The 27,770-nt window shown below is 35.1% G+C and overlaps 5 protein-coding genes across 7 annotated transcripts; 3 read left to right on the top strand and 2 right to left on the bottom strand.

The window, feature by feature from the left end:
* Positions 1-1,068: 1,068 nt before the first annotated feature.
* Positions 1,069-10,859, top strand: LOC132913127 (uncharacterized). The gene is made up of 6 exons (XM_060971127.1): positions 1,069-3,104; positions 3,953-4,500; positions 4,858-4,993; positions 5,070-5,248; positions 5,490-5,633; positions 5,851-10,859. The coding sequence occupies exons 1-6, from the start codon at positions 2,924-2,926 to the stop codon at positions 6,313-6,315; spliced, it is 1,653 nt and encodes a 550-aa protein (XP_060827110.1). The 5' UTR covers positions 1,069-2,923; the 3' UTR covers positions 6,316-10,859.
* On the top strand, positions 9,738-11,949 carry LOC132913582 (uncharacterized). The gene is made up of 3 exons (XM_060972012.1): positions 9,738-9,847; positions 10,865-11,075; positions 11,573-11,949. Exons 1-3 carry the CDS (start codon positions 9,738-9,740, stop codon positions 11,882-11,884), a joined length of 633 nt encoding a protein of 210 aa, XP_060827995.1. The 3' UTR covers positions 11,885-11,949.
* A 2,966-nt stretch (positions 11,950-14,915) lies between these two features.
* On the top strand, positions 14,916-20,486 carry LOC132913125 (T-box transcription factor T). 2 transcript variants are annotated; one of them, XM_060971124.1, is made up of 6 exons: positions 14,916-16,120; positions 17,971-18,066; positions 18,309-18,552; positions 18,685-18,838; positions 19,092-19,154; positions 19,245-20,486. In XM_060971124.1, exons 1-6 carry the CDS (start codon positions 15,813-15,815, stop codon positions 20,066-20,068), a joined length of 1,689 nt encoding a protein of 562 aa, XP_060827107.1. In that variant the 5' UTR covers positions 14,916-15,812; the 3' UTR covers positions 20,069-20,486. The 2 variants fall into 2 exon arrangements, with proteins under 2 accessions (XP_060827107.1, XP_060827106.1); XM_060971123.1 differs by having other exon boundaries at positions 18,957-19,154.
* Positions 20,487-20,573: 87 nt separating this feature from the next.
* On the bottom strand, positions 20,574-23,391 carry LOC132913130 (E3 ubiquitin-protein ligase parkin). Its single transcript, XM_060971132.1, has 8 exons — positions 22,843-23,391; positions 22,532-22,733; positions 22,047-22,407; positions 21,774-21,975; positions 21,550-21,705; positions 21,344-21,466; positions 21,186-21,270; positions 20,574-21,108 (listed from the first exon to the last, which is right to left on the bottom strand). Exons 1-8 carry the CDS (start codon positions 23,098-23,100, stop codon positions 20,999-21,001), a joined length of 1,497 nt encoding a protein of 498 aa, XP_060827115.1. The 5' UTR covers positions 23,101-23,391; the 3' UTR covers positions 20,574-20,998.
* A 215-nt stretch (positions 23,392-23,606) lies between these two features.
* Positions 23,607-26,978, bottom strand: LOC132913128 (uncharacterized). 2 transcript variants are annotated; one of them, XM_060971129.1, is made up of 5 exons: positions 26,599-26,978; positions 25,406-26,514; positions 24,714-24,962; positions 24,408-24,643; positions 23,607-24,308 (listed from the first exon to the last, which is right to left on the bottom strand). In XM_060971129.1, exons 2-5 carry the CDS (start codon positions 26,064-26,066, stop codon positions 23,913-23,915), a joined length of 1,542 nt encoding a protein of 513 aa, XP_060827112.1. In that variant the 5' UTR covers positions 26,067-26,514; positions 26,599-26,978; the 3' UTR covers positions 23,607-23,912. The 2 variants fall into 2 exon arrangements, with proteins under 2 accessions (XP_060827112.1, XP_060827111.1); XM_060971128.1 differs by having other exon boundaries at positions 23,607-24,643.
* Between the last annotated feature and the right edge of the window lie 792 nt (positions 26,979-27,770).

The raw sequence follows: 27,770 nt of genomic DNA, 5'->3' as shown, positions 1-27,770 counted from the left end.
GGGCATATCGAGCCAAAGACACGCGGGGGAGGAGTGTCCCCCCTCTTTCTCTTTCTCTCTTCCCTCTGTGTGTAGTGTGTAACGATCGTCGGTCATCGATCCGCCATCGCATCGACGCGATGCTCGGTTGCTCGAGAAAACGAGAGCCTCCCGTCGTTGTGAACGTCACGCGGATTTTCCTTGAAAAGTACGCTTAGGATCGATCAAATGGTGTCTGATCTTATGTTTGATTATGGCTGGAATTTTACGATTAATAACCAGATAGCAGTCAACAATGAAAGTAGACTCAATTAAAATATATGTTTTTAATAGATTAATTCCATCGAGATTAATCTTTATTTCTTAAATCGTATATTCTGATACTAAAATTAAAAATTTTAGAAAGCGAAGTTGATTAGTTTAGTTTTTGAGCGGTTAATATAAAATAAGTTAGGATAGTTATGATCTAAGATGAGGATAGGACGTGAATAAGAATTCTGAGATTTAGGAAGAAATTATTGCGGCAGAATTTGTAGGGTGACTTCGTAAAGCTTCTACCAAAACTGTTTGGTATATAACTCCCAAAATGAGTGCAATAAGTGCTCGTATAGCGCGATAAAAAAATTACCGCAGACCCCGTATAACAAGGAGGAAAAATTGCTGCAGTCCTCGTAACGGGGTACATAAATTTCAAAATGCAGCAAAATGCAGGGATCTCTGCTTGTGCACGAATTCTCTGTTGGTTAAGTATTTTACAATAAAAAATTCCACACTCCATAAAAAAGTACTCTATTTTCCAATTCTAATAATTTTTTAAATTCCAGGTTAAGGATTGCAAATATGTCGCCAGTATTTTTTAAACGAAGAAAGAAGAACCAAACAAAATCTGCAATTTAAAGATACCATATCCATTTAACAAATAGTGCATCCGTGGAATTACGTTTCAATCTTAAAAAAAAAAAAAAAAAAAAAAAAAAAGGAAAGGAAAAAGAGGCGATATGGACCAGCACACAGCAGCCGGAGCAAACGATCCATTTAAAAGGCGAGTTCGAACTCTGGGTAATCGATGATAGTCGCCGAGTGGAGGGATGGTAGCAAGAATAACACGACACCTCGATCAACTGTTCTTTCCTGAACAAAAACACGTTCAATTTCAAGTGAGACGGATCCTCTGACGAACGATTAACGAGAGGAAGCTTCTGCGAATCGATAGGCGGCGAAAAGGGGGTTTCTTGGGATATTTTGCGCACACCGCAGAGACGTTGGAGGCCGGAACTCTTTTCGTTCATCTCGTGGCTCGAACGCTCCTCGCCTCTCCGGGGTAGGGAAAAAGCCACCCTCTTGTTAGACCGAGCCCTCCCCTCTATCCCTCTGGAGCTTCGTCGGATTCGTCGATGACGAAACGCACACGTAAATTCGTGGACGTGCACGGTGCTGCCGCTCGCAAAATCAGTGCGACCCAAGTGCACCGCGAGGCAGGAACGCGGGTCTCCCGTGCGCGGCCTGTCGTTCCCGCTTGCGGCACGCGCGCCTCTTCCACAAGAGTATCAGTCAGATAGCGAGAGACACTCGCGTAAATAGGTCGTTGGATACCGCCGTTGATTCGACAGTAAATAGCCAAGCGAAATTAACGGATAGTGGTCGACGTCTCGAGAGAAGTGACAATGGAAAACGTCAATTGAAAATAAAAGAAGCATATAGTCGATACGAACGTGTAATAGATGCTGACAACTGACTAGAGTGACTAACGTTTAGATTTAGTCGAGGTGACTAAACAAACATCGTGAAAGAGGAAATGATTGGAATGGAAAAACGATCAGTGCGTTAAACATCGCAGTTTTGCATTGGAGATTAGATGTACGTTGTTGTTTTCTTTTTTTCTGGTGAATCAATCAGTGATGTTGAGTAAATAAAATGTGGATGGATGGAAGAGACTGATTTGTTTAAATGGAAATGAATCTTACATACGATTGTCATCAAGATTGATTAAACGAAGAAAAAATAAATAAATAAATAAAAATTATGAAAAACAGAAGGAGAAGCTGAAACATGGTATGATGGAAGAAATAAAATTGCAGAATATAGATACAGACTTTCCTGTTCAACGAAACTAATTTGATCTCAAAAATAACTTTGGATTGAATTGTCTACGATAAGCACGGAAATAAACCACTGATATCGATTGTCGACAGAGAAACGTGAATTGGAGATGCATGGCGGTCGAACGAACTAGAAGAGAAAAACGGGCGTGCGGGAGGCGTTGAAAGAAGAGAAAAAGCTTTGAGCATCGATCTTGCGGCCGATGCAGCTACTATGACGCGGGTTGTCCGATACATTCAACTGTATCCAGTGTGGAATCGACGGGTCGCGTGGCCCACGAGACGGGATCTACGGGGCTATAGTTAGTAAGCTAGGCCAGTCTTCGCGAATTGGATCAGTGGCTACGGTCGGTGTAAACGATGACGACGAGGAGGACGAGGACAACGTCGGCGGGTACGACAATGACGCCACACGCGACGGGACTAAAAATGCTGGGTCTTCCCGACGGAATGCAGGAGGCCGATCGAACGCCTCCCGATGTACCCTCTTTTTACGTGGTCTTCCCACGTAAACTCTATTCGGTGACGTGTATCATGAAAGAATAAAATTCAAGAAAGATCCAACGAAATTACAAGAAAGAGGAAAAAAGAAGAAAAAAAGGGGCCAATTTTCCGATTCTTCCAAATAATAAAAAAAAAAAAAAAAAAAGAAACAAACAAAAGAAAATAGAAAAGAGACTAAATTCGAAACTCGGTTCGAAGCATCCGTGGAAAATATAAATTCGCCTCTGGTTATGTGTTCAAGGCTTACTTGGTAGGATTTAACGTGCAATCGTGGCTGATAAGCTTCGGGAAGTAAAGAAGTCGTTCTTTGCGGCGCGATAAGGACCACATTGGTCGCAAAGATGGACTGCTGCAACTACGTCGAGGCTTACGCGGCAGGGAGCCACTTTTATCAACAACAACATTACTTTTGCTATGATAACGCGAGCACCGATTACGGTGGCTATGAATCGTCGCCGATTTCCAGCGCGATCGAAACTACTGCGCGATACAACGGGACTGTACCGCCTGCGTATCCGACAGGTAGATGTTTTAGAAATTTTCAACAAGCACGGCCAATTTTATTCTTCGTTTAAAGCATTCGTTATATTTCTTTAGACTTGACGATTTCTTTAACACTTATCATATTTCTTTAGAGCTGTCGATTATTTCAAGTGGTTCTTGTAGGTATAGATTGTATTTTGGAGAAGAATTATGTCAGTATGAATGCGTCATTAAAATTTGTAATAGTACTGATGAAAATTGATAAGATTAAATTCAATTTAGGTGTATTGTGTCTTAAATTTGAAGTTGAGAATGTTAGAAAATACAGTAATAATAAGATCTAGCGCGCCTGCGTGGAAGCTACGACTGCCTAACAATAAGTATTGTGGAAACATTGCTTTATACTGTCTTCAAATATCTTATATTTCTATATAGTTAAAAGTATTTTATATTCTTTTATAGCAAAGTAACTGAAAATATGATGGAATCAATGCCAAAGGAGTAGTATTTTTATAACACAAAGTTGTATAGTAGTGAATTATTGAAAATTCCAGCAGTAGTTGTTTAAATAAAAATGAAGAACCTGCATTTATTCAGGGAGAGGCTAAATCTTTTATGATTTGCATTTCTTATCTAGTTCTTCGGGTGGCAAGGATATACAGAGTGACTCAAAAGTATTCATTCATTATCATTACTATTTCATCATTTCACATGGGATGTTGTATATCTGTACTCGATACTTTTCATATAATTTCATATTTATACTTACAAAAAATAACTATCCATGTGAATTAAAATTTATATATAATAAAATTTATTTATGCGAAATAAAATAAAATTATAATTTCTGTAATAAATAAAATTGAATACATTCACCTGTTTGACAGATTACGTGTACAATCCGAAGGAGGCGAGGCTGCGGAAGGCGATGCGCGAACAGAGTCGCGAGCTATCCAGGCGATCGATCTTGCAGAGCGCGATCGCTCGAGCGGGCGTGATCGCTGGTCCAGTCACATCCGGCGGTTTCCTAGATCATCAGCATCGTTTTGGTTGCGTGTCCACAGTCAACTTGCCGATGAATTCATCCGTGGAATCGGATCGAGTCGCGGAACCGTGGTTCCAGTCGACGTCTCGTCCAAAGCCGATCCATTCGCCTCGAATGACCGATTGGTACGGCAACGTGACTGATCCTATCGAGAGACTGCAAGTAATGGGTGCGATGCATCAGCGTGGCCTCGATAAATGCAAAGACGTGATGAGGAATCAGGCTGTGGCCAACGTAGCCAATACCGTGGCCCCTGAATGCGGTGCTACATTTTCAAATAACGGATATCCGGTTGATTTCACCGACGTTAGCCGGGAAAGGGACTTACGTCGCCAAGAGAATATGGAGTACAGCGAATTTCCTGATGGTCAAAAGTGGCATCCTTATCAGGTGAGGATTGTTTCCGGAATCATCTGGAAAAAAAGTTATGTAATTTTAAAGTTTGTCAGGAGTTAGATGTTTTTAATATTTGGTAGCTTTGCAGAATTCTAATTGATAAAATACATTGACCTTATTTATCTTATCGCAGATATTTATCAAGTATAAAATGATTTTAGAATTCCTGTACCTCTTAAAAGCTATTTTTTATATCTAGAAGCTTTCCAATATTTTAATGAACAAACTATATTGATATACATTTTTTGTTTCCTCTCTCATAGAAATTTAGAAGAAATGTTCTACATAGATTTCTCAATCCTTCTTTTTAAATGATATATTTTCTTGAAGAGTTTCTACAAATCATTGCAGAATGGCGAAGGTGCTCATCAACATCCCAGAACTTCTCATCCTTCTCAGATGAGCAACATTCTTCACCCAAACATTCAAAGCCCAGGTTCACACGGACACGAACCGTGGGGTCAATTTTGTCATGGCGTGCTGCCACGTAAGTAAAAATAAAATCCAATAGAAAGTTTAGAAAACTACCGGAGAATGTATTATTTTCTAATGTAATTTTATAGACACTCCGCCTATGCCTCGAAACGTTGGAGTCCGTGGGCCGCGACATACTCTGCTGTTACAGGATCGTATGCCCCCTAGACACTGTGAATTTTCCGAGGAAGCACCGCGAATGATGTATCATCCAACTAAGCTCGATATCGAGAACGTACGAGCATCGTACACGCCCCCTGAGCACCAGGTTTCTCTTTTTTCTAATTTATATGTAAAATATAATATGAGCCGCTCGGAAAACAAATTTTAACTGGAGACCAAAGTTAAAAATTTTACATTATATTACTGTAAATTAAAGAACGTAAAGAAATTTGTTTTGTCTCTTTGACACACAGAAATGCAGTAATTTCTAGATTTTTACAGAGAATTGTTCCATTCTGTTATACGCAGAAATTTTTACCTAAACCTAATATAGAAATATTTTCCAGATGCCAAGATTACTTGAAACCTCAGTAAATTCTATCATGGACTCTGCGTCCACAATAAGGATTCGTCGTGAGGATGATGGCCCCAGGTGGGAGCCAAGCACCATGAATAACAGAATGTCTATGGATAATCTAGTTCCAACAACGGTATAACATTCATTCCACTAAATTAATATTAACCCCTCAATCTTTATAAATGAGCCTCTCAAAAGTCAAACTGATCAATTCTATTATTTGTCAATATTTTAACTATATTAAGTCGATATTCAAGAGACAAATTACTACTCACTTCTACGAGTGAGAGGCCACTGAGAGGCTCAAATATTATATAATTCAATAATTACTAAATATTTTGAACCATCAGGAATCTAGTATATCACGCGATAAAGAACACGAATCTCGTCGATCAGCTGAAAGATTCGAATCAAAGAAGAAGAGCGTCAGTAAGCAACCGTTGCCTGGTTTTCATCAAGCATTCGGTTCGACGGAGATCGGCAGGTTCTCCAGATCGGAGTTTTTCGTAAACATGGTGGGCGAGAGCGGCGGAAATGTGGAAGTCGCTGACACGGAAAGTATTACCGTAAGTACGGATCGTATGTCAGAGGTAAACGGATCGACAGTGACCACTGCGACGCACGGTACGTCGGTAATTACTACGACCGCGACGACGACCATCAGGTCTTTCGACGGCGACGAAAGCGAGGAGGCGAGTTTCGACGAGTCGAACAACGACCTTGTCGCGCCGACGTCGATGGGTATGTATTGCAGCCAACCAAGTATTCCTCGTTGGCATAGACCTCACATAGGCGCTATAGGTAGCGAAATTTAAAGCAAATCATTAATTCTTTCGCGGGCTAACGTGTTTCCCAATTGAAAGTCTGACGGAAGGGAACTATGTAATTCTAATCATTTTCAAAAGTGCGAGTATGTCACTGGAGCATTTTCTCTCGCAATTTTCATTCTGGATACAGTGGTTTATGAAAGAATGTTGAACTGTTGCGTCCAAAGGAACGAAGAAAGAGCGACTGAACAAATCTCTACATTATGTGATGTATACGTAGATATTTGCAAAACTTGATCAAACGTGATTCCAATCTTGTGTGTATGATTCAATTATGAATGGAGTTGCTCTTTGCCGTGGAATTTTTTTACGAGTCTACGAATGCTGCGTTTATTTATAGATTCTAATTAGCCCCCGAAAGGAATTAGCAATTCATCAAGGATGCGAATTGCGTCCAGTTGTCTGTAGGATTAAATTATTCCCTCCGATGTTCAAGTTACCCGATAATATTCTGTACGTGGAGAGAGAATCGTCTGTTATTCGTAATTGATAACTCACAGCTAATTTGTTCGAATCGATTTTACGAGTAAGACAAATTTCTCCAATTTGTACAAACATTACGCGTTAGACTTTGACTCGTTGGGGAATATAAATGGCGTACGAAACATCCCGGCAAACTGCACACACGTTTGTCGAGATTGTGCCTTTAAGAGATCTGTGGAGCTATTAAGGGTCTTCAAAATTTTTGATCGAATCAAAAATATAAAATCAAAAGCAGCACGATATTCGCGGGTCTCGTACGTCAACCATTAAGTTGAGCAACTTACATCGATGTATGATATTAAAAGGCTATAAATTTTGGCGAAAGAGATATCTCATATCATCTTTAAAAAGAAACGACTCTTTTCTTCGACGTGAAAAGTATTTCAAAAATACTAAATATTGTTTAAAGTATTTTTTTTAATAGCAAATTTATTCTGATAACACAAAGACGTTGTAAAATATAAAGAATTTTGTGGGTTGCTCAAACTTGGTAAAGAAATATAATCAAAATGTGTCGATGGAAGTATTTAATCGGCACCTTCCATCAAGTTGTTAGATATCGCCGATGATACACTGAGATTAGTGTACCGACGATGAATTATATGATTATATTAAATATATATTTAACAAAGTAAATATATATATATGTATATATATATGTATTGTACTTATATGTATAATGGAGGAACGAAAACGCGCGACGAAAAGGTATTTAAGTTATTTAGTAGAGTATTTAGACGACACGTATTGCCGCGCGGAGAAACGTATGAATAAAAGTGAACATTAATATCGCGAACGTAGGAAGTCGAGAAACCGACGAAATACACACCGTTCCGCTCGTGAAAAATACGTTTTTTCTGAAGGGAATGCACGGTATTTTTGCATTTGGAACTCCTTTTATTTCTTCACTGCAAAGTAATATGAAATATTTCAAAAATGGAAGACAAATATCGCAACTTTAGTATGTTAATGCACTAAAAGATAAGTAAAAAGGTTGGATTGTATAAGAGAAGTTCGTAAGTTAAGACTGTAGACAGTAAGACTGTAGTTATAATGTAAACTCAAAAATATGGCATGTAATTTATTGAAACTTTTTTATATATCCATTTTAACGTACGTTTAATATTCCATTTATTATAGTAACTTTGGGACCTTTGGAAAATATACTTAGAAAGAAAAAATGTTTTTAGAATCTCCGCATTAACGTTCTGAAAAGTGCGATATTATATAAAAAAATGCAAAGTTCACCTTATTAATTATGTTCTTCTTATATGTGACATTGATACTTTTGCTATTCAATTTGTATTTCATTAGAACTTATGTTTCATTAAATTTAAAAATTGTTCTTATGTAAGAAACGATCTTCGATATTGTCTTGAGTGACAATGAAATATTTTTTATTATTTCTATTTTTCTTTTCTTTTTGATCGAGTTCTGAGTCCCGTGCAGGCACCTATGACTCGTGTTGATTGATCTATCGGTACATCGACTTGACATAATTCGTGCCAGCTACCCTGTACCTATAATGGGACCAAATTAAAAGAGAAGCTTTTATTTCGCGTTCACCGTCGCGCTTACGTCCCGCGTATTTTATCGTGTATGAAAACCTTCCCCCGTTCCGTTCGATCGATTGCCTCGAACAAGAGGCAAAAATTCGTATTGAAACGTGAAATGGTCTTTAACACGTTCGATGTTATTTCAAGCAAATGGTTATTAACGATCTATTTAAAAATTGTATTAAATTGCGTTCAATTATATTTCAGTCTTTTATCTTCAATTGTACCAAAATCAATTATAGAAATTAGAATTTTTAATGTAAAGAAGATAGCTTTAAATGTAAAAATATTTAATTTTTCCTTTGCTTCGAATTCTGTAAATTTTTTTCCAATGCTATTTTAAATTGATTTGCGTACTAAGATGCTTCATTTACCATGACATGGAGCGTGTTAATTGAAGATCTACGTGAAAATAAAAAATGAATTCACGAGGAACGTGTTGTGCTGTTTAGCAAGATAAATTAGTGTTCCATCGATCAAATACATTGTTTAAATATCGTGTGATCATCGTTTATAATGAATATCGTTCGAGCGTAATAGAAATATTTAACGATGGTAATTCAACATTCGACTTTTTTGTTCTTGGACGTATAGAAACGTTCAAGAAGCATGGAATGATGTAAATGCTGTGATTTGTTTTAAAATTAAACGAGCGTAGTTTATATAGTGGTACACAGTGGGGGAACGCTGAATATCGTCGCAACGTGAGGAAAGGCGAGTTGTGATAAAAAGAGAATAAAAATTCTGTAAGAAATTTTGACGATACACGTAATTATCTGTCTAATACGATCGATCATCGGGGCCCTCTTGCACAATTAAACTAATGTTATTAGCGGAATTTTACAAGTTATCGGTATTGATAAATTCTTTAACACAGCAGCAACAAGATTTGCGTTAAAACGAGTAAAGTTCAAAATGTCAATTTTTCAAATTGTAAGCCAATCAATTGCCCTACTTGACGTAATGCTATAAAAGTATGCAACAAAAGTTTCTAATCTTTACAATTTGTCACTTGTAAGTTCACTAATATTATTAATTAGATTATCGTGCAAGAGAGCTCAGTTGTTTTAACTTTTGGATTATTAGTAAGAGCACAAACCACTCGAACGAGGTCCAATCTTTCGAAACGTCTCGCCATTAAAGAAATTTAGGGATAGTCAAAGAAAAATCCTTTCGCTGTGCGGTGTATACTTCTATAATTTATTTCACATTTTAACTCTTCAAATTTTATTAATATAAGATATTTATATTTCTTAGTATAAATATAACTACGAAGAAATGCAGCGATAGTATGGGGAGGGAAGGAGGAAATCTTTCACTATATTATTATACGTCTGTAAAATGAACTTCAGGTTCGAACAGCGATAAAAGATGGACCTAATACAGCAGGAAATTACCAGCATCTCGTGGATGGAACAAAAGTTAAGACAACCGAGGAAGTTTCTTGGATTCTATCACGCCAACCTCGTCGTCTCCAAAACGTGAATCCTATGACGAAATTTTAGCGATGCGTTAATTACTTGGAAATTTTAATAATTTTGTTACTTTATTGACCTGTCTTGTTGGCGATGCAGACTGTAACATAGAATTATGACTTACACGTCTTACGATTAAGGACGAATAAACCATAATCCACGTTTCATTATTGGCAACGATATTAAATGTAGAGGTAGAACTGATAAAAAAAGAAGAAGAGGAAGAAGAAGAAAACAAAAAAGAAAGAAGGTTCAGTCAGTGATAGAAGAACAAAAAGAAAGGAAAGAACAACGTGAAAATGATTGCGACTAACAGAAAAACGTAACCCGTATTATAACTCGTAAACGACTTTCTGTCTAATTATTAGCTAATTATTATCATTCTAACCGGTAGGAAACGTGCTAAGGGATTGAAATGTACAGAAAAACGATTATGAAGCACCGTACATCTCTTAAATCCTACAAGTGCCAAGTTGGTGAGAAAAGTCCTTACAAAGGCTCGTGTTATTAAGTATCAAATTCCAACGCAAAAAGGAAAGAAGTATATTTCGCGAACATTTAACTCTATCAGTTTCCGTGTAATTAGATTAGAGTTCAATTCAGGTTCTTGTATTATCAGATTGATGGAACGTCAGTGGCTCGTTGGTATTCACGATTTCAGATATAAAATTCGAGATACGTTTCATTCAACATTGATTCGAAATGAAATTTATTAAAGAATAGAACTGATAGAGTTAACGCAGACAGAATGGAACTTAATGATGACGAACATGCTTTTATTCGCGTACAATTATGTACATGGAACTATAACAATACCGGTATTATTGAGCTTAAATTCACTTTTAATTCGAACACGTTACCAGCTTAAGGAACGAAGTTCTTTAATGAGATTCGACAGAAAAATAATGAAAATGTTTAAACGAAGATCGAACGTAAGCAGTGTAACGAAAATAAACGGATGTCTATACGACAGTATAGAAGTAAAAAAAAAAGGCAAAAAGAGAAAATTATGAAATTATGAAGTCTCTTTTATTTTCCTCAGTTACTCCCGAAGACTTACCTCTCCACTCCTGTTGCCTTTCCTTTTTCATCGAGATCCTGTGGGATCCTGGGTACCTCGGCTGCTATTCATAGAATCACGGAAAGCAGAGAAATTTTGTCGCGAATCATGCAGGAGGAATGCTGCTGGTTCGCCACTCAATCCAGATGTTCCAGGATTTCGGATGACGTCGTGGTAAGTATGATTCGATGAACTGAAACTTGAATCGATAAAATAAAATAAGTCAGACTTGCAAAATAAAAGTTCTCTTTAATGCGAAAAATATTTTGCAGCCAAATGAGACACGTAGAAGATAAATTGGTCAACTTTATTCAAAGTAATCATTTAATCTTAGCATAATTGAACTAATCACATACATATATTCTGGAATTAATACAGAGAATCTTTTGAGATGTAATAGTTGATCATTGGCTTCTAAGTGACTCAAATTTTTTCAATATTTATTCAAAATGAAATTAGTAGACAAATATCAAACATTAATTAAAATATTAATTTAGTGGACTCATTAATTTTGTCACACACTTTGGTCTTATTTTTACCTATAAAATTTGCTAACAAGATGTTTATAAAGGGAAACCTAAGTCTTCCACCTATAATTTAATACAATCAATATAATTTTGGTACAAATTAAAACTGTTATTACAAAAAAATCAATTCACCTAAAACTATAGAATTGCACGGCTTTTCTGGATTGCTCTCATCACGCAAGAAATAAAGAGTGGTACTATCAAAACAAAACGATGACCCATCCGTCGGAAGAGCTGCGTCAACGAGAGAATTATGACTCTTTCGTCAGCGAAAGAGGTGATGGAAGTTATGTAATAATCGGTACATCTGCCGATGGAAATCGAAACAACAGCAGTGGTACCGAGGACGATGAATTTGCTAATGAAACTCGTAAGCAAATGACTTTGAAGGTGGAGAACACTGGCCCTTCGAAACATTCGAGCTTTACTTCCGAGAAGAATGATGGAAACGTTTGACAAGATTACTTCTTCATAACGTTTTATAAAGAAATATCAATCTTTATTGGTAAGAGTGACATTTCTCGAAAAATATAGAATTTTTGGAAAATGCAGGAAAACAGTGAACAAGTCGCTAGAAGGATACTGTTTAGTTCCTGGCTATTAAGGAATTATAAATTCGTTTCTTTTAATACGTTCTACTCTTAAATAACTTTCAGTATATTAATAATTTGGGAATATTAAAAACAATACGTGTACCATGTTTTCTTGTACATTCGTCTTAAGTTGACAAAAATATATTGTTCGTAAATTGAAAGAGCGTCACAGAGTATCATTCTTCGATTATACTATGGAAGCGTAATTAATTAATCTTTGTAGGAAATATAATATGAACCTCTCACAAACAAAACTTGTCAGCTCCACATTTTGTCAATTCTCTAATTTCATTACGTACATAAGTACAGCATTAATGTTCAATTCTGAAGAAACAAATGTCAAAATAAATTTAAGAAATAGTGTTCGCAACATCGTCACTTTTTTCTAGACTTTAATTTATGAAGTTGACCAATGTGGTTTCTGAACAGTTCATATAATGAATTACTATATCGTTGTGAATAAATTCTTTTACAAATAGTTCCTTTAATACTCAATAATCGCACATGTGTGCATATTACTTATCTTAAAATAAAAAATAATTACTTTTCTCTTAGATAACTTTGTCCCTTGACTAAAACTAGTGAGGTGGTTTAAACGTGTAGATTGTTTGATAGTTCTTATGTAACTCCGGCTGAAGATTAATAACAGCAATAACTATCTGTCCCGAGTTCGTTTGCCTCTAGACTTTGTAAAACAATCGTTGAGATTCAAAGGCACTGTAATATGGGTTTTTCCCAAATTCGAATTTTCCGTTGACTTTTTCTACGCTCATGTGTCGTTACACTAGGATTAAGATTAATTCCACTATGTATTTTAAAATAAATTCATCCTCGAATTTCATTCGTCAAGCGAAAGAAAAGGAAAGACGTTGTTTGAAGTTGTCGGTGACCGGTAAAAGGAATTGATCGCTTCCGTTTGTGTATAAGGATTCGGTAGAATGCAATTTGTAAATAGAGGAACAAAGACCCATCCGTGGATGGTTTATTACGGTGATCGTAATCGTGGATGTTTATTGTAGATGAGCCAGGAGAAGGCGGCATTCTTCAAAAGCGATGGACGAACATCATGGACCTCCCAATCCGTCAGGTGAGCTACCTAACCGGCAGGTAGTGACGGATGGGATATCTATATCGTAAACGAGTCGTACAGACGTTGAACATCTTGTAAAATTTTCGAGATAAAGCGTCTCTTTTTTTTATTGCCACCATTGATGCATCTGAAACCCGGAATTGCAACTGTGAGATGTAGTATCGGAACTTGTTTAATTAGACATAAGGCGTAATAAAGCTATAAAACGATTATAAATAGGAATTAGTAACACACAAATGCGTCATACTGGACGTTTTAGCAAATACTTAATTATTTACGAATTTTTTAGGCTTTCCAAATATTATGTTTGAAAATAATTCTTGGGATTCTGGACTGAAAATGGAAAATTTCTTCTCTAATTTTTGGTATAATTATTTTATCCATAGTAATTGGACCTGTGCGTTCTAATTTCAAGAAATATCGAAATTATTCGCCGCTTCTCTAGCGCTTGAAAATATCAATTTTACAGACCGAACAAAGATTTCTTCTTTGATTTTTGGTATAAGAATCATCTTCATTAGCCGGGACGTGTTCTAATCCAAGATCCACTGGAATTATTCACAAATTTTCTTATTTATGCACTCAAATTATTCAATTATTATTCTCAATAGTTGAAATAATTTATCATTGTAGCTCGAAAATGGAAGATTTCTTTGAACTATGGTACAGAAATCATCTATCTTACGTGTTCTAATAATCCAAAGATCTTTGATAATTTTAGAAATATTAAAAATGTTTGAAATGGCAAAACTGCAAATGGAATATCCGTTCCTCGGCTCTGTTTGAAAGTCGGCGTCACATGGCATCGATTTTGCTAATAACCGAAGTGCACAGGCAACCGTTGAACAAATTAAGGATCGACGATGGGTAGATGGTGTTCGTTTAACAGAGATAACTTCTCCGTTACGTGTTTGGTGGCTTCGCTGCGCCGATATCGCGACTTTTCCCTCCACAAAATTACTAGGACAAATATCAGTCAGGGCTGAATGGTTACTTTACCAGCCAAAACCGCGCACGATAGCAAACAAGAAACGGTCCTGCTCAAATATCTACTCGCGATACATAGGCCAGTCGGACGTAACTTGCTGTTGATTTTTGTCATTTGACTCGAAATGGTCAGTCAGACTGTCTGTCCGTCGAAATGGTTAACTGTTTCGCCTTGCAGCTACGTTCCTCTGACATTTTCCAGAAACGAATAATTCTCAACGAACAACAGCTGCGCTTATTAGTAGATAAACCCCATTTAAGAAGATAAAAAAATATTTAAAACTCATATTTCTTTTGTAAAAAATGAACAAGCTGACATGTACTACTCCGATGATTTAACGAATGGTAACTACGTTTTGTTTAACAACCTTCCTATTATTCTAAAACATAATTACCATTATGCAGCTTATCTTATTTCTTCTTTTCTTCAAACAAGTTGTCGATGACCTTGTTCAGATAAGTGTTGCCGAACGTCACAATCTCGAGTAACACATTGATATTGTAACACGTTGGAAACCCGGAAGACAAATATCACGATGTTTTCCAAATCCGATTATCATCTTCGGACTCCTCGTCGATGATACTTGATCGATCTGTCTAATCGGCGGCTGTTTTCCCGGCTGCACTTCGATCATAGAATTTCAAGAAAATATCAGCAGACACCTCGTGAAACTCGTGAACCATCGCGCGATGAACGAGCAAACAAATCTTACGATGAAGAAAGAGAGACCGATGCGTAGATCGCAAGCTCCAGGTGATCGGAACGCGCGTACCAGCGAAGACGACTGTCGACGACTGTCGCGTGGGCGGACTGGCAAGCCTCGTGCTTTCGAGAGGATCGACCAACCGTTGTGGAATCGTAAAATGGTCCCGTGCATGGATTGGCTGAGGAAACGTAGGAAAGGCGGCGACCAATGTCCTCTATCTTCGAAAAGAATCTAACCGCCAGTGAAATCGCTCTGACGAAGCATGGATCCTGGTGGCCAATCGACGATTTCGCCTTGGAGGTATCGAAGGTCCGCCATGTTGCCCCGGAGCTTTCCTAATTTAGAGTTTAATTAGCACCCAAGGAACAGGAGAACCGTGCACAGGCATCGATTGGACGGTTACCATCGTGGCAACAGAGAGGAAAAAGACGTCGAACAGAGACGATGATATGTCAGCAGTCAGTGTTCGGCTCGTCTTCGCCGACTAGTGTGAAATATCGCGCCCAAGTGTTACGAGCACGGCCACGCGGTCGCGGGACCGAATAGTCTCGCCGAGAAATAGATTTTCCATCCTTGTTCACATCCTTCTTCCAACGCTTTGTCTCTTCTTCCGCCCTCGACTTCTATTCTTCTTCTTCTTTCATCCTTGACGATCGTTAATTCGGAAAATCGAACTGGATTATATAGTTTCAAGGAAAGAACAGTTTCGCTTGTATTCTATTACCACTGATCTTCCGTTTTCGTCTTTCATCTTGTGTCTTCGTCAAATCTGGCAATAGTGACTTGATTGCTTTAGAAAATAGTGTTTGATAATAATAAGCGTTTAAGCTTATGTATGTATATATATATCGGATCGAAAAATAACTGAGATTGTACGTTTTTTCTGTTGAAAACTGAATTGTGAAGTAGAAAAGGAAAAAGCTCGAGAGAAGTGTTTTTAGTGAACCTCTCCCGAGTCGCAACTCGGGTCACAGAGGTCGAGGAACGAGCGTCAAAGAAACGGGAAGATGCAGCCAGCACCGGCTACACCTGGTTCTCCAACACGGTCATCCTGTTGTGAACGAGATCGCGAGAGGGAAGTGCATGAAGATCGTGGAAGGGAACGGAACAGCGCTGGAAGACAAAGTCGGACAACTGCTGAGGAGGACCACGAAGAGAGAAGCAACGAGAGGACGGTGATTTCGGGGCAGAACCTTGGTACCATGACTGTCAGCGGAAATCAGGGATTGCCTCTTTCTTTGTCTCTCGAGGACAGAGATTTGTGGACCAAGTTCCAGTGTTTGACCAATGAAATGATTGTTACGAAAAATGGAAGGTGAGTGGATGGTCTGTGGAACTTCTAGGAATCCTATTAAGATATTCATGCATAAAATTAGTAGAAGTAAACTTAGTAAACTTAGCGAAGGAAGTAGTGATATGACCGTGAACGTTCCTCTTCTCTTGCAACGGAGATTATTGTTTTATGCCGTGGTTTTTTCAAATTCTGTTCTGTAATGAAATTATGGCAACTGTCAACTGGAAAAGAACATTGATGCATTAAGTATAAACGATTTACCGATGAGTCACTTGCACGTTTAAAATAGCATATCATAGGTTTCACATTTGAGAAGCTCGAAGGATCTGCTGGCTGAAAGATCCGAAGCAAAGATGGCTCTCCGTCGCGCGTAAAAATGTATTAATTAGAGTGTCGGTGCGAACAAGCTAGAAGGTAAAAATAATAGTTCATATACACCGGAGTAAAAGGAGAGAAAAAAAAATGCCGCTTGTGGAATGGAAAAAAGGATCATTGCAAAATGCTACGAAGATTTAGATGATTCACGCGAATGAATATTCCATGTTTGCTTCGAGAACAGGATAACAGTCTTCCCTTTTAATTCAACAAGTTATTCGTAGTTTCTTTCGCGAATGCAAATTAATATAATAAGGAAAACTTGATCGATAACAAATATTTTTTCCCGATTCTTTACATATCTTCGTTTTTTTCTTTTTCGTCGATTCTAAGATTCGATTAAGACCAGTTGGAAGACTGAGAATCATAATGGTGTAAATCAGTTCATTACCATTTTTCACGAAATAATATCCTACGTTCGCTGTTGTAAAAAGTTCGTTAGATTTTTTCAAGTCATGAAAATGTATCGCGACTGAGAATAAAGCGAAGTAGAACTTGATCGATTATGAAACTGAAGAGTTGAAATATGTGACTAGATCGAAATTCTTAAAATTTTGATCTCGCCAATTATGATTTTCATCTCTGCCACCAATTGTAAGAATTAATAAATCTGGATAACTAAAATATTTAGTTTTCTAAGACGCCGTATTGTTGAAAGAAATATTAATACCATTTCATACGTAAATTTTGAAGTTAGAACTAGGAGATTATACAAATATTATCGATAATCGAATATATGTGTCATATAATTAAACCGCAAAATATTATGCAAATACATATTTTTACGAACAAATTAAAAAAAAAACAATACCTAAATAGAAATTTATTTCATCTTGAAAGTGTTATAACGAGTAATTTACTATGAATATCTTGTAGGTTCTTATATATTATATCCATTTGGTATTTAAACTTTAAACACTTTTGCATTTAAATATTTCCCATAAATGCATAAAAATTCACGGTTTAATCACGATACGCAACATTCTTCCTGCCAAAAAAAAAAAAAAAAAAAAAAAAAAATATTCGAATCGAACAAGTGAAAAATGAGGTGAGCAAAAATTTGAGTAGAGCTTCTTCGGTCGGTAGATCAAAAGATATTCGCCACGACGTGTTCTGGCCGGCTACTTTTATGATTCCTATATTATTAAAAACGATTACGGTTTGTCGACCGCGTTTTTCGTGTGCGGAGATAAGAGTTCCTGGGTACACAAGCAGAAATGGGAGAATGTTTTATGTAGGATTGTGACCATCGTAAAATTTTATTGCCGGCGGCTCGATTCTTCTGCTGTCCGCCGCCTTCAGTGTTACTTTCATTAGTGTTTATAAAATTCCTGCTTTTCTTTTAGATGTCTTCTTTCGTTATCACTTTACAAAACGTCTTATGGTAGCTAGTACCATTAAAAATTAAATTTAGTTAAAGATAAAGGGAACACGCAGCTAATAAAAATCCTTCATGGAACTATGATCTTTATCTGCGTTTTCGATTTTACTTTCAGACGCATGTTTCCTGTAGTCAAAGTGGTTGCAAGAGGGTTGGAACCGAAAGCTATGTACACTCTTCTTCTTGAATTCGTTCAAGTGGATCCACACAGGTAACAAAGTGCAGAATTGAACTCTGCTGTGTCTTTTTCCTTTGGATCATTTTAGACTCAATCATGTTCTTGTGTCGTTAATAAATTTCTCAAGTTTAAGAAAAGAATCGTTGTTGATATGCATAATTTCTAGTTTCAAGCGTACTTTGAAATATTTCTTAAAATATTAAAAATCTTATTGCTTGTTTCTCGCCTCTTGAATTGTCTGCACTGTATAAAAATTTTCAAAATTCTATTGATAGATGGAAATACGTTAATGGAGAATGGGTCCCAGGCGGAAAAGCGGAAGTCGCCCCACCAAATCCGATTTACATCCATCCTGAGAGTCCAAATTTTGGATCTCATTGGATGAAAGAAGCGGTATCATTCGCTAAAGTGAAGCTGACAAATAAATCCAATGGAAACGGTCAAATTATGCTAAACTCCCTACACAAATATGAACCTCGAGTTCATCTAGTTCGTGTAGACGCGGTGGAAGAAAGAACGGTACTAATATTCCATACATTTCTTCAGTTTGTAATTTATTATAATACTAATTATAAAAATGATATATAAAGAAAATTTGGAATTATGATGGACTGTCATTTGGAGATATTTTAATATGGAAATAATTTTTAGGTGTTGACTTACCGTTATCCTGAGACGCAATTTATAGCGGTGACAGCTTACCAGAACGAAGAAGTCACAAATTTGAAGATTAAATACAATCCTTTCGCGAAAGCGTTCCTCGATGCTAAAGAAAGACCTGCCGATCCGCAGACCTATCCGCAATGTAAGTTAGTTGATTACGAATTATTAATATTATCTAAAATTTTAATTACATACATGATAATTGATAAAGTATCATAATTGATGAAATATTTAAGAGAGTATCGAATTATGAATTACAGACACCGGCGCTTGGTTTTTGCCACAACCTACTATGGGATACGAATATAACACAGCCACGGCCATTGCGGCCGCACAAAATCAAGCGTCAGTGACGGTCAATAACCATCTCCCTAATTCTTGTACCGTTTCTACAGCTGCCCATAGGAATACCTGCAGATCGGCGCCTTACACTCTCAGACATAAATACATTCAAGATGGTGAGTTCTTAGCTCAGTTATTAATTTTATAATTTTTTATTTTATTTTTAGAAGAAGTAATACTTATATTATTGGAAATGATCATTACAGAACAACGCACAGATCCATACGGCTCAGTACAACTGTTGCATTCCACAGCGTACGTAGCAGCACCAGGTTGGTCACCACGCAGTCCAGAATCCCTGCAGAACCTAAATCCAGCTTGCCTACCGCCCACGCAGGAATGGCCCACGTCTCCTTCACCATCACCAACCTCATCCTCTCACGCGGTATTCAGTAGAGGCGTTGTTGGAACTGCGTCTCCAACCACCGCTACAGGATGTACTCTATATGTACCATCAAACTTATCTTCTGTCCCTCAAGAGCATAGTCATTGCACCGATACTTCAGCTTGGATTCATCCTACAACTTTGTCAGAGCAACAACAGCAGCAACAACAATCTTACTTGAACTTGAACTTACATTTACATCACCAGATGTCATCTTATACGTCAGTTCCTCATACAGGGTTACATCATTCTCTACACCCAAATGGAACAGATACTGTTCCTTCTGTCGACGAGTATGTTCACGAATATCATGCCTCTCCAGTTCAATCTACGACACCTGACCGTCACTCACAGCATCACCATTCTCAAATGTTACACATGCAACCAATTCAACAAACTGGAACAGTGTCACCTGTTAGTGTCGAATATGATACTCCTTCTAAGGAACATCATATATCTGTTAGTTATTCTGAACAAAACACGGATACGTTGAGTGATGTACAGGCAGATGAAAACAGGAGATACTTGACAACGGTGATTGATAGACATCACCGGCAAGATTCGGATATTGCGAATAACGAACATCAAGCTGCAGCTTGGACTCCACTGACACCACCGCCTGCACCACAAACTACAGCAATTTGATTTCTGTATGTGATACAAATAATTTTATTTAAGATATGGAGTTGCTACTTGATAATTTCTATACTTGTTTTAATAGTTAGGTGACTAAGTATGAACAAGTTGTATTAAATCACAGTATCATGTTGTATGCAATACAAATGAGATATATATGATTGAAATTATTGATAGTTATATAGAAATTAGATACAAAGAGAAGCATCGAAATAAATATTGCGAACACACAAATAAAAATATCGGAATGACGAGACTAATTAATCTGATAGGTTGTTAAATTAGTTACTTATGTACTTTATAATTATCTAATCAAATTTAATGTCAATTTCTGAAAAATGAATCCGTCCTAAAATCGTGTCTTGATGTTTTTAGATAATATGTATTAAAGATAACATAATCGTTATAATAAAATACAGTAAACGTATATATACCATTTTACATACCTTCCTCGGTATTAAAGAGTACTCTGAAGTCGTGAGATGATTTGTTCATGTCGTGATATACGATAATCTATTCATAAACAAATGCTCATGTATATACATTTCTTAAATAGAACAAAGAGAAGGCACTTTTACATTTTGTTCATAACAACTCGCTAAAATTTATATACAAATTTATAATTGTTATATATACATACAATGATTAATTAGGCTCATACACAGCGAAGTTTTTACAGAGCAAAAAAGATTTTAATAAATTCATAATTTATATAATTATAAAATAGTACAATGAAAAAAGGACCAAAATGTTATTTCTAACTTCAAAAGATATCCACAATCCTACAAAATTTGTTTCCACATACTACCTTGAATTGACTAGTGTAATTTACTAGCATAATTCACGATAGTAATAATGATTGTATTTCTAATTCTTCTACTTTATTTATATTTATACGAAATAATATTCTATATTTTTATCATATAAATAATTTATAAATTATCCAAACCAATGATTGCCCATGCAATCTCTTGTCCATTCCGTTTGACATACCCAGCACCAATGGTAATTACATCCAGCTCTAGTACAAACCATGTGCATGCATCCTCCTAGAAAATAATATGTGAGTATTAAATAGAAAATTTATTACACATCTTAATTTTTTTTTTTTAACATTTTAAGGTACCATCTCTTTCAGTTGGTGTTCTACACTTTGGACAAGGTTTTGTTAAAATTCTAATAGTTTTATTGCTGGCTTCATCCCATTTTGCCTAAACGAAAAATCATAAATATGACATTTTTGATTAACGAATAAATATAATATAAGGAGAATATTTTGCATACATCGTCAGCTCTCCTTGGATCAACTGAATACCCAGATTTATGTATTGTATTCAAAGATTCAGATGATTGTAATTGACATTCTCCTAAATGGTAGCCTTGTAAACATCGTCTACAAAAAACATACTAAACATAAAAATATATTATTAATATTTTGATTTATTTAAAATTTTTGTACTTTATAAAATATTTTATCTATACATAATTACCCCACAACCACCAATACATTGAATCTTTCTACATTCTTCACTATCATCATCTGGTGATTCTGGTATAATGCCCATGCCACAATCTGGTCTTGGACATAAAACTCCACCAGCACGTAAAACATATTCTTCTGTACTAAATCTCTGATACTGTTCGTACTATATCATATGTAAATAATTAATATTTAAAGACTTTTTAAAACTTGTATATTTATTATATAAGGTACCTGCTCAGAGGTAAGAAGATGAAAATGATGTACTTCTGGAATGAAAGAATTTTGACATCCTGTTGGGCATGGAAGCGTATAATATCCTTTAATGTCATCAAATTGAAATTGACGTTCTCTTAGACGAACTGAACAATAGTCTTTGAAACAATCAAGGCAAGTTACATGGCCAGCTTCACATGGGAAGACCAAGACCATATCCCTATAAATAACCTATGTTTGAAAATGTTATTATTTATTTTTTGCTGATATGAAGATCAACAAATTATTCACCTAACATCTGTACAGGCAAGGCAAGGTATTCTTCCTAAATTTGGTTTTATAAGATACAGAGGAACAGCCTCGTCTCCTTCTCCTAAACTAGCATGTTTCCCACATTTGAAATAAAACCGTGCATATAAAACTTGAGATTCAGTGTCACTGGATATAAATGTGGGTGCTGGACAAAAATCATTTTCACAATGAACTGTTATTCTTCTTGGTTGTAATACATCTGGCCAACACTGAGGATCTCTATCTACCGTAACCGCTCCACTATTACAGGTTGCACATCTGACTCTTAATTTACCAACTGTAACAGCTTTGCATGGTGTTGAACAATATACAAAAAAATGTGCTGGATTTTCATGTTTCTCTATAAAAATAAATAATATATTATTTATATAAAATCCTAACTAGTCATCTTATGCTAGTCATATTTATTTAGTATTTGCTTTAACCACTTGTGTTTACCCTTTAAAAGGCTACGATTATTCTACCTTCCATGGTTAAATTTTCTTGTGGATTTGACTCATCTAATGGTAAATCGGTAAGAGTTTCATTCATTGGCTTTCCTCCGCTATCATTTAATTCAGATATTTCTAAAGACTCGTCAATGGTGTTAGTACCTTTATTTTTATTTAACCTCTGTGATGAAGTTCGAATTGCATGTAATATACTTTGTTGACCCAAATCACATTCCTATGACAAAAGCTTTGATTAAGGGGTGAGGTTATCATACTTGTAACTGCACTGTACTTTAAAAATACGTATTGGGAACAAGTTATCTTCGAAAATACATGAGGCTTACTTCTATTATCGTTGAATTATGCAGCTCTTTCCCTGCAAATATTATTTTTATGTCTTCAGGTGATATTCCCATTTGAAATGCCACTATCTCTTTTACGTTCTTTATATCCCATTTTGGATCCAAATCAACGGGGAATGTATTTCCAGTATTAGTTTTCACGTATATACTCAATGAATTTGTTAATTTTCGTTTACTAAACCAAATTAGTTGTAACATTTTAAGAAACACGTTCCGTATGAAGCCAAAGAAGAAACTCATACCGTTAATGCGAACTTCCTTTATTTTGATGTTCTTTAAAGAAGAAAAAGGATGGAGAGCCTCAGTGAAAACATATCATGAAATCTAAATCAAGTATATTCACGAGATGATCAAAGTGTTGTAATTTATAGCATAATTTAGACGTGGACCGAAATGAAACGACAATAGAATGAATTCTGCGACATCTTCAACGATATGGATAACTAACAAATTCTAAAAAATTCAATCGTCAAGATTTATAAGAAATTTTTAAGTGCGTCATACATATGTTTATGATTTAACCTCTTTCGCAGCATATATTATCTGCTATTACCTTTATACATATGTATGTATTTTATAACAAATCTAATACAATTTTAAAGAATATATTTCAATTATTTTTATATTTCTCAGTTATGCAAATAACTGTAAGAAAATTTTAAAAATAATAGTTAATATTAGAAAATAACAGATAAATAATTATAAAATAAATTTAGGAAAGTAATGAAAACAGTGGATAGGAATCATTTTTCTGTATGAGAATGAATACTATATTTCTTTTTGAATCGAACGCGTAGATACTTATTATACATACGTACATATAATTTACGCAACACAAATTCGGTATCAAAAAGATAGTTCATAATTTACAAAAAAGATCGAGCAAAAGTTTCACAATTTTCGCAATTTTCATAACATTGAGAAAGTATCGCAAGTTATAAATTATTCAATATTCTATAATATTGAATCTTCTTTAAGTATAAATATAGAATTGTATAAATAAATAAATTTATAGTTTGCACGTAATATTTAAATGTAAATTATGAGATTCACTACTTTTGTTCAGCCACTTTATATTTTTTTACACCGTTTAATATTTCTATCGATTTAATCGTAGGTTTATCTTTCAGTTTGATCAGTTTTAGTCTTTTTTTATCTTTTTCTCTGTCATCCAATTCATTTTTACTCACTCTTTTCAGTGAACGTATTCTACTGTCAGAATTAATATCTTTTGAAGTTGAAGGTATTTCGTTGTCAACCATCATTCTCTTCTTCTTTAATCGTAATGCGAATCGACGTATTTGATTTATCCTTTGCAGTTCCAAGTTTGATACATTCGCTATTGTTGTTCTGGATCTCTTCGATTCGAAATCATCAAAAAAACTTTTTGTTCTTTTTCTCTTGTTATTTGGATTGCTTTTTATATCTTTGACATTTTTTTTAGTATTCTGCAAATATATTAAAGAAGGAGAACTAGGATAAGAACTAAAAGGAGATCTAGAATCAGAACTAGGAGGAGAACTAGAAAAAGATGCTGGTTCATCTACTTGTTCTTTTTGATCCCTGCATTTTTGAAGAAATTGATTTAGAGTCATCCCTCCAAAATTATCTTCTTTATTATTAAGAAAATTGTACACGTCGGATCTATAGTGAACTCGAACCCATTTTTGCGAAGATTTATCCCAATATCCACGCACAATATCCATATCTTCAGGCAACTCTGATTTAACCTCTTTAAAAATAGATCTTTCTTCATGATCATTTTGGATTATAGAATTTTCATCTGGTTTTATTAATTTATGTGCGCATTAATATTTAGGTAGAATAAAATTTAGAGGTTAATATTTTAATACCTTTTTCATTCTCGTTGCTCGGTTGCCTATATTTCTTTAATCGTGATTTTTTTGTGTTACCAGTTGACACAAGATACCTGCTGATATCTTTACAATTATTTTTAACAAATTCATCCCAGAGAACATCACTTGATGTTGTTGGAACTGATACATTGACCAACCACTGCTTGCATTTTTCGATTCTTATATCATTTTTGCTCTTTGCCCTGTTTCCGAGACCTAGATACGTATTAACTACATTTTCTTTTTCTAAAAAACGTTATAATATACCATTAATACATATATCTTAGGAGAAACAGTTGTTTTCTTAAATAATTGGGGAGCTTTTAAGTTTAATCAAATGCAGGTCTTTCATTAAATAGCTGAATTGTTACTTATTAATTTTTCTTTAATTTATAAACATAAAAGGAATGAAGTTCTTCAAATTATAATTATTAATTTATACATATGAAACTTCTAGTGCAATTTACTCAATTTACTATTTTTTCTTGTTAGCTTTTTTCCTAGAAAGTTCCCCAGTTTTAATATTACTAGACTCTGGTATTATCAAATGAAATATATCAATAGTTCCAATACAGAAATATATCAAAAGATTCTTATGGATCCTTTTTCTAAAAAGCTCCCCAATTTTTACATCAGAAAATTCTAATAATATTAAATACAAGATATTAATATTAATATAAAATAATTACTTAGACATAATGCATCCTCCTCGTCATCAGAATCATCGAATAGACAAGAAAAAGGTAAATTTTTCACAGGAAGTTTACCTTCATTCTCTTTAAAATCAAGTCTTTCTGGATTTTTGATATCCCATGCACGCGGTAGCAAAATCGGTGACAGTAAACGATCTTCGACAAAACAAGGAGCTTCCCGAATCCTTTCTGGCGATCTTAAGTCTTTAAACAAGACACTACTGTCAGATCCAGAAGTAGCTTTTTGGGAAAATTTCTCTGTTGATTTGTTAATTGGAGGTAGACGGGAATCTTCGTTACACGTTTCCCAATCTGTATTAGGATCTACCTTTACAATCGATTTTTTTGTTTTGCATTTCTTTTTTCTTTTTTCTTTCTTCTTTTCTTTCCCACGATTGCCTCCCACAGTTCCTTTTAATTTCGATGTCTTTTGCTGCACTTTCTTTTTTTTCCTCTTTTGCTTGCCATCAGAAATTTTAACTAAAATTTGGTTTTTACTTTGTTCTTTTGCCGAGGAAGGATTGGAATCAACTCCAGATATGCTTATGCTACTTGGCCGCTTAGGTTTCCCTTTTAATGGTGTACTACAAAAATTCAAACTTCTTTTGCAGGTACTTACAGTGTGTCTTCTTTGTGGCTTCTCAGACGAAGAAGACATTTTATTTTTTTTATGTTTACGATGATATATCTTTTGATATGTTGAATATTTGATTCATGAGTACATCGCTTATTTCGTTCGAACAGAGCTCATTGATAGCTTCCGATATCACCCGGAAGTGTTGCTATAGCTTTGAAGAGAGGGTTGTACATGAGATACCTGTATGATTCACCTTCGAAGGGGTTCTCTGATATCGTATTTCTTCTTCCGTTTTATTTGCACGAGAATAAAGGATTCTTGTTGTCGTGCTTTTAAAGAGGCGAGAAAATAATTAGATATTTGAATATTTCAATTAGTTAATTTTTTGGCTTTCTTGAAAATTTTAATGGAAGTATTTAAGGTACTTTGAATATTGTTTAAATTTTGTGATTTCATTGAAAGTTTGATAATTCAGTGATTTCTAATTATGTGATTTTTCACAAAACAAAGTTTGTTAATTTGATGAGTTCTGTAATCAAAGATCACTGTATTCTGTGATTTCCCAACAATTAAAGTCTTCTGAATTCGATAATTCTCTACAAACGAAACTTACCAAACTTGCAGACTGTCACAACTCAAAATTGTCGTATTTTATAATTTTTCACTGCACAAAATTAATATTATATTCAGTGGTCGTTCGCAGTTCATGATTTTTAAATTTGATTTCTTCATTATTCAAAATTTCAAAATTTCGTAATTTTCACAATTCAATATTTCCGTGTTTATTAATCTCCTGCAAGTGAAGATTTGTATATTCGTTAAACTTTTTCAAGTATGATACTTTACCAAATTTCAAAAACTAAAATTTTACTATCTAACAGTGCAAAACACAAACGTTACAAAATTTACGTTTCAGAATCGTGAATGGTAATTGTTCCCGGTGTTAATATCTGCAAACGACTGGGGACTATTACCAGTGTAAAGTCTTTCAAACTTGACCTGTAAATATATATTAGATATAAGAAACGTACAGGAAACTGTTTCTGTATTTAAGTATGACAGAGTTAAATGATTATGTTTGAAATAGAACACTTATTTTCATGACTGTGAATAACGTATTTACTTTGTACTTGGAAAATGCTAAGAGACAATGTTTATGTATAAATTACTAAAGAAGAGCGATAACTAAAATATTCGCGTGGATATGTGACAATTTTCGTGATTTTTAGAATGATTCATCTCGGATAAACTATTCGCAAGATTATTGCGGAAATTCTTCGGAGGTTAATCTATCGATGCATCGAATTGATATGGTCCAACTTCCGTGAAAGGAAAATTCGTAATACGTGAAAGTAATATGAATGAAATCTGGGGAAAAAATTAAATTAGAAAATTTTTAAAATGAAACTATTGTAAGTTCATTATTGATTTCATCTTTGAAACTTAAGCTTATATAAAAAATAAATCTTCTAACTTTAGTGACATGATTTGTAGCAAATTTTTTGTCAATAATTGATTATTGAGAACAAAATTTAATAATATTGCCCTGTAAAATTCAAACTTTAAGTAAACAATCTTCATATTGTATACAAGAATAATATGTATTATTAACAATAAAATTGCAGAAGCGTTGAATCCTGCAAAGTTGAGATACATAGTGTTGTTAATTTGTCAGCATAAGTTATGGCTTGTAAAAAAGTACTTGTTAAGTCGCTGAATCCTGAAAAGTTGATAAATATTATGTTATTAATTTGCCAATATAAATTACTTATTTGTACAGTATAA

Source organism: Bombus pascuorum, chromosome 13, assembly GCF_905332965.1.
Source record: "Bombus pascuorum chromosome 13, iyBomPasc1.1, whole genome shotgun sequence".
NCBI classification, from domain to species: domain Eukaryota; kingdom Metazoa; phylum Arthropoda; class Insecta; order Hymenoptera; family Apidae; genus Bombus; species Bombus pascuorum.
Note: the sequence above shows the minus strand (reverse complement) of the source record. Positions and strands in the feature narration are given on the sequence as shown.

Bases quoted from the DNA above. Each gene is read 5' to 3' on its own strand.
- LOC132913127 (XM_060971127.1), top strand. From the start codon at position 2,924: ATGGACTGCTGCAACTACGTCGAGGCTTACGCGGCAGGGAGCCACTTT. The intron at 3,105-3,952 runs GTAGATGTTTTA...CCTGTTTGACAG, and splicing joins ACCGCCTGCGTATCCGACAG to ATTACGTGTACAATCCGAAG. The intron at 5,249-5,489 runs GTTTCTCTTTTT...AATATTTTCCAG, and splicing joins ACACGCCCCCTGAGCACCAG to ATGCCAAGATTACTTGAAAC.
- LOC132913582 (XM_060972012.1), top strand. From the start codon at position 9,738: ATGGACCTAATACAGCAGGAAATTACCAGCATCTCGTGGATGGAACAA. The intron at 9,848-10,864 runs GTGAATCCTATG...GAAATTATGAAG, and splicing joins AACCTCGTCGTCTCCAAAAC to TCTCTTTTATTTTCCTCAGT. The intron at 11,076-11,572 runs GTAAGTATGATT...CTAAAACTATAG, and splicing joins GGATTTCGGATGACGTCGTG to AATTGCACGGCTTTTCTGGA.
- LOC132913125 (XM_060971123.1), top strand. From the start codon at position 15,813: ATGCAGCCAGCACCGGCTACACCTGGTTCTCCAACACGGTCATCCTGT. The intron at 16,121-17,970 runs GTGAGTGGATGG...TTTTACTTTCAG, and splicing joins ATTGTTACGAAAAATGGAAG to ACGCATGTTTCCTGTAGTCA. The intron at 18,553-18,684 runs GTACTAATATTC...AATAATTTTTAG, and splicing joins ACGCGGTGGAAGAAAGAACG to GTGTTGACTTACCGTTATCC.
- LOC132913130 (XM_060971132.1), bottom strand. From the start codon at position 23,100: ATGAGTTTCTTCTTTGGCTTCATACGGAACGTGTTTCTTAAAATGTTA. The intron at 21,706-21,773 runs GTACCTTATATA...CATATGATATAG, and splicing joins ATCTTCTTACCTCTGAGCAG to TACGAACAGTATCAGAGATT. The intron at 21,109-21,185 runs GTACCTTAAAAT...ATTATTTTCTAG, and splicing joins AACACCAACTGAAAGAGATG to GAGGATGCATGCACATGGTT.
- LOC132913128 (XM_060971128.1), bottom strand. From the start codon at position 26,066: ATGTCTTCTTCGTCTGAGAAGCCACAAAGAAGACACACTGTAAGTACC. The intron at 24,963-25,405 runs GTAATTATTTTA...AACGTTTTTTAG, and splicing joins GGAGGATGCATTATGTCTAA to AAAAAGAAAATGTAGTTAAT. The intron at 24,644-24,713 runs GTATTAAAATAT...TAATAAAACCAG, and splicing joins GAGCAACGAGAATGAAAAAG to ATGAAAATTCTATAATCCAA.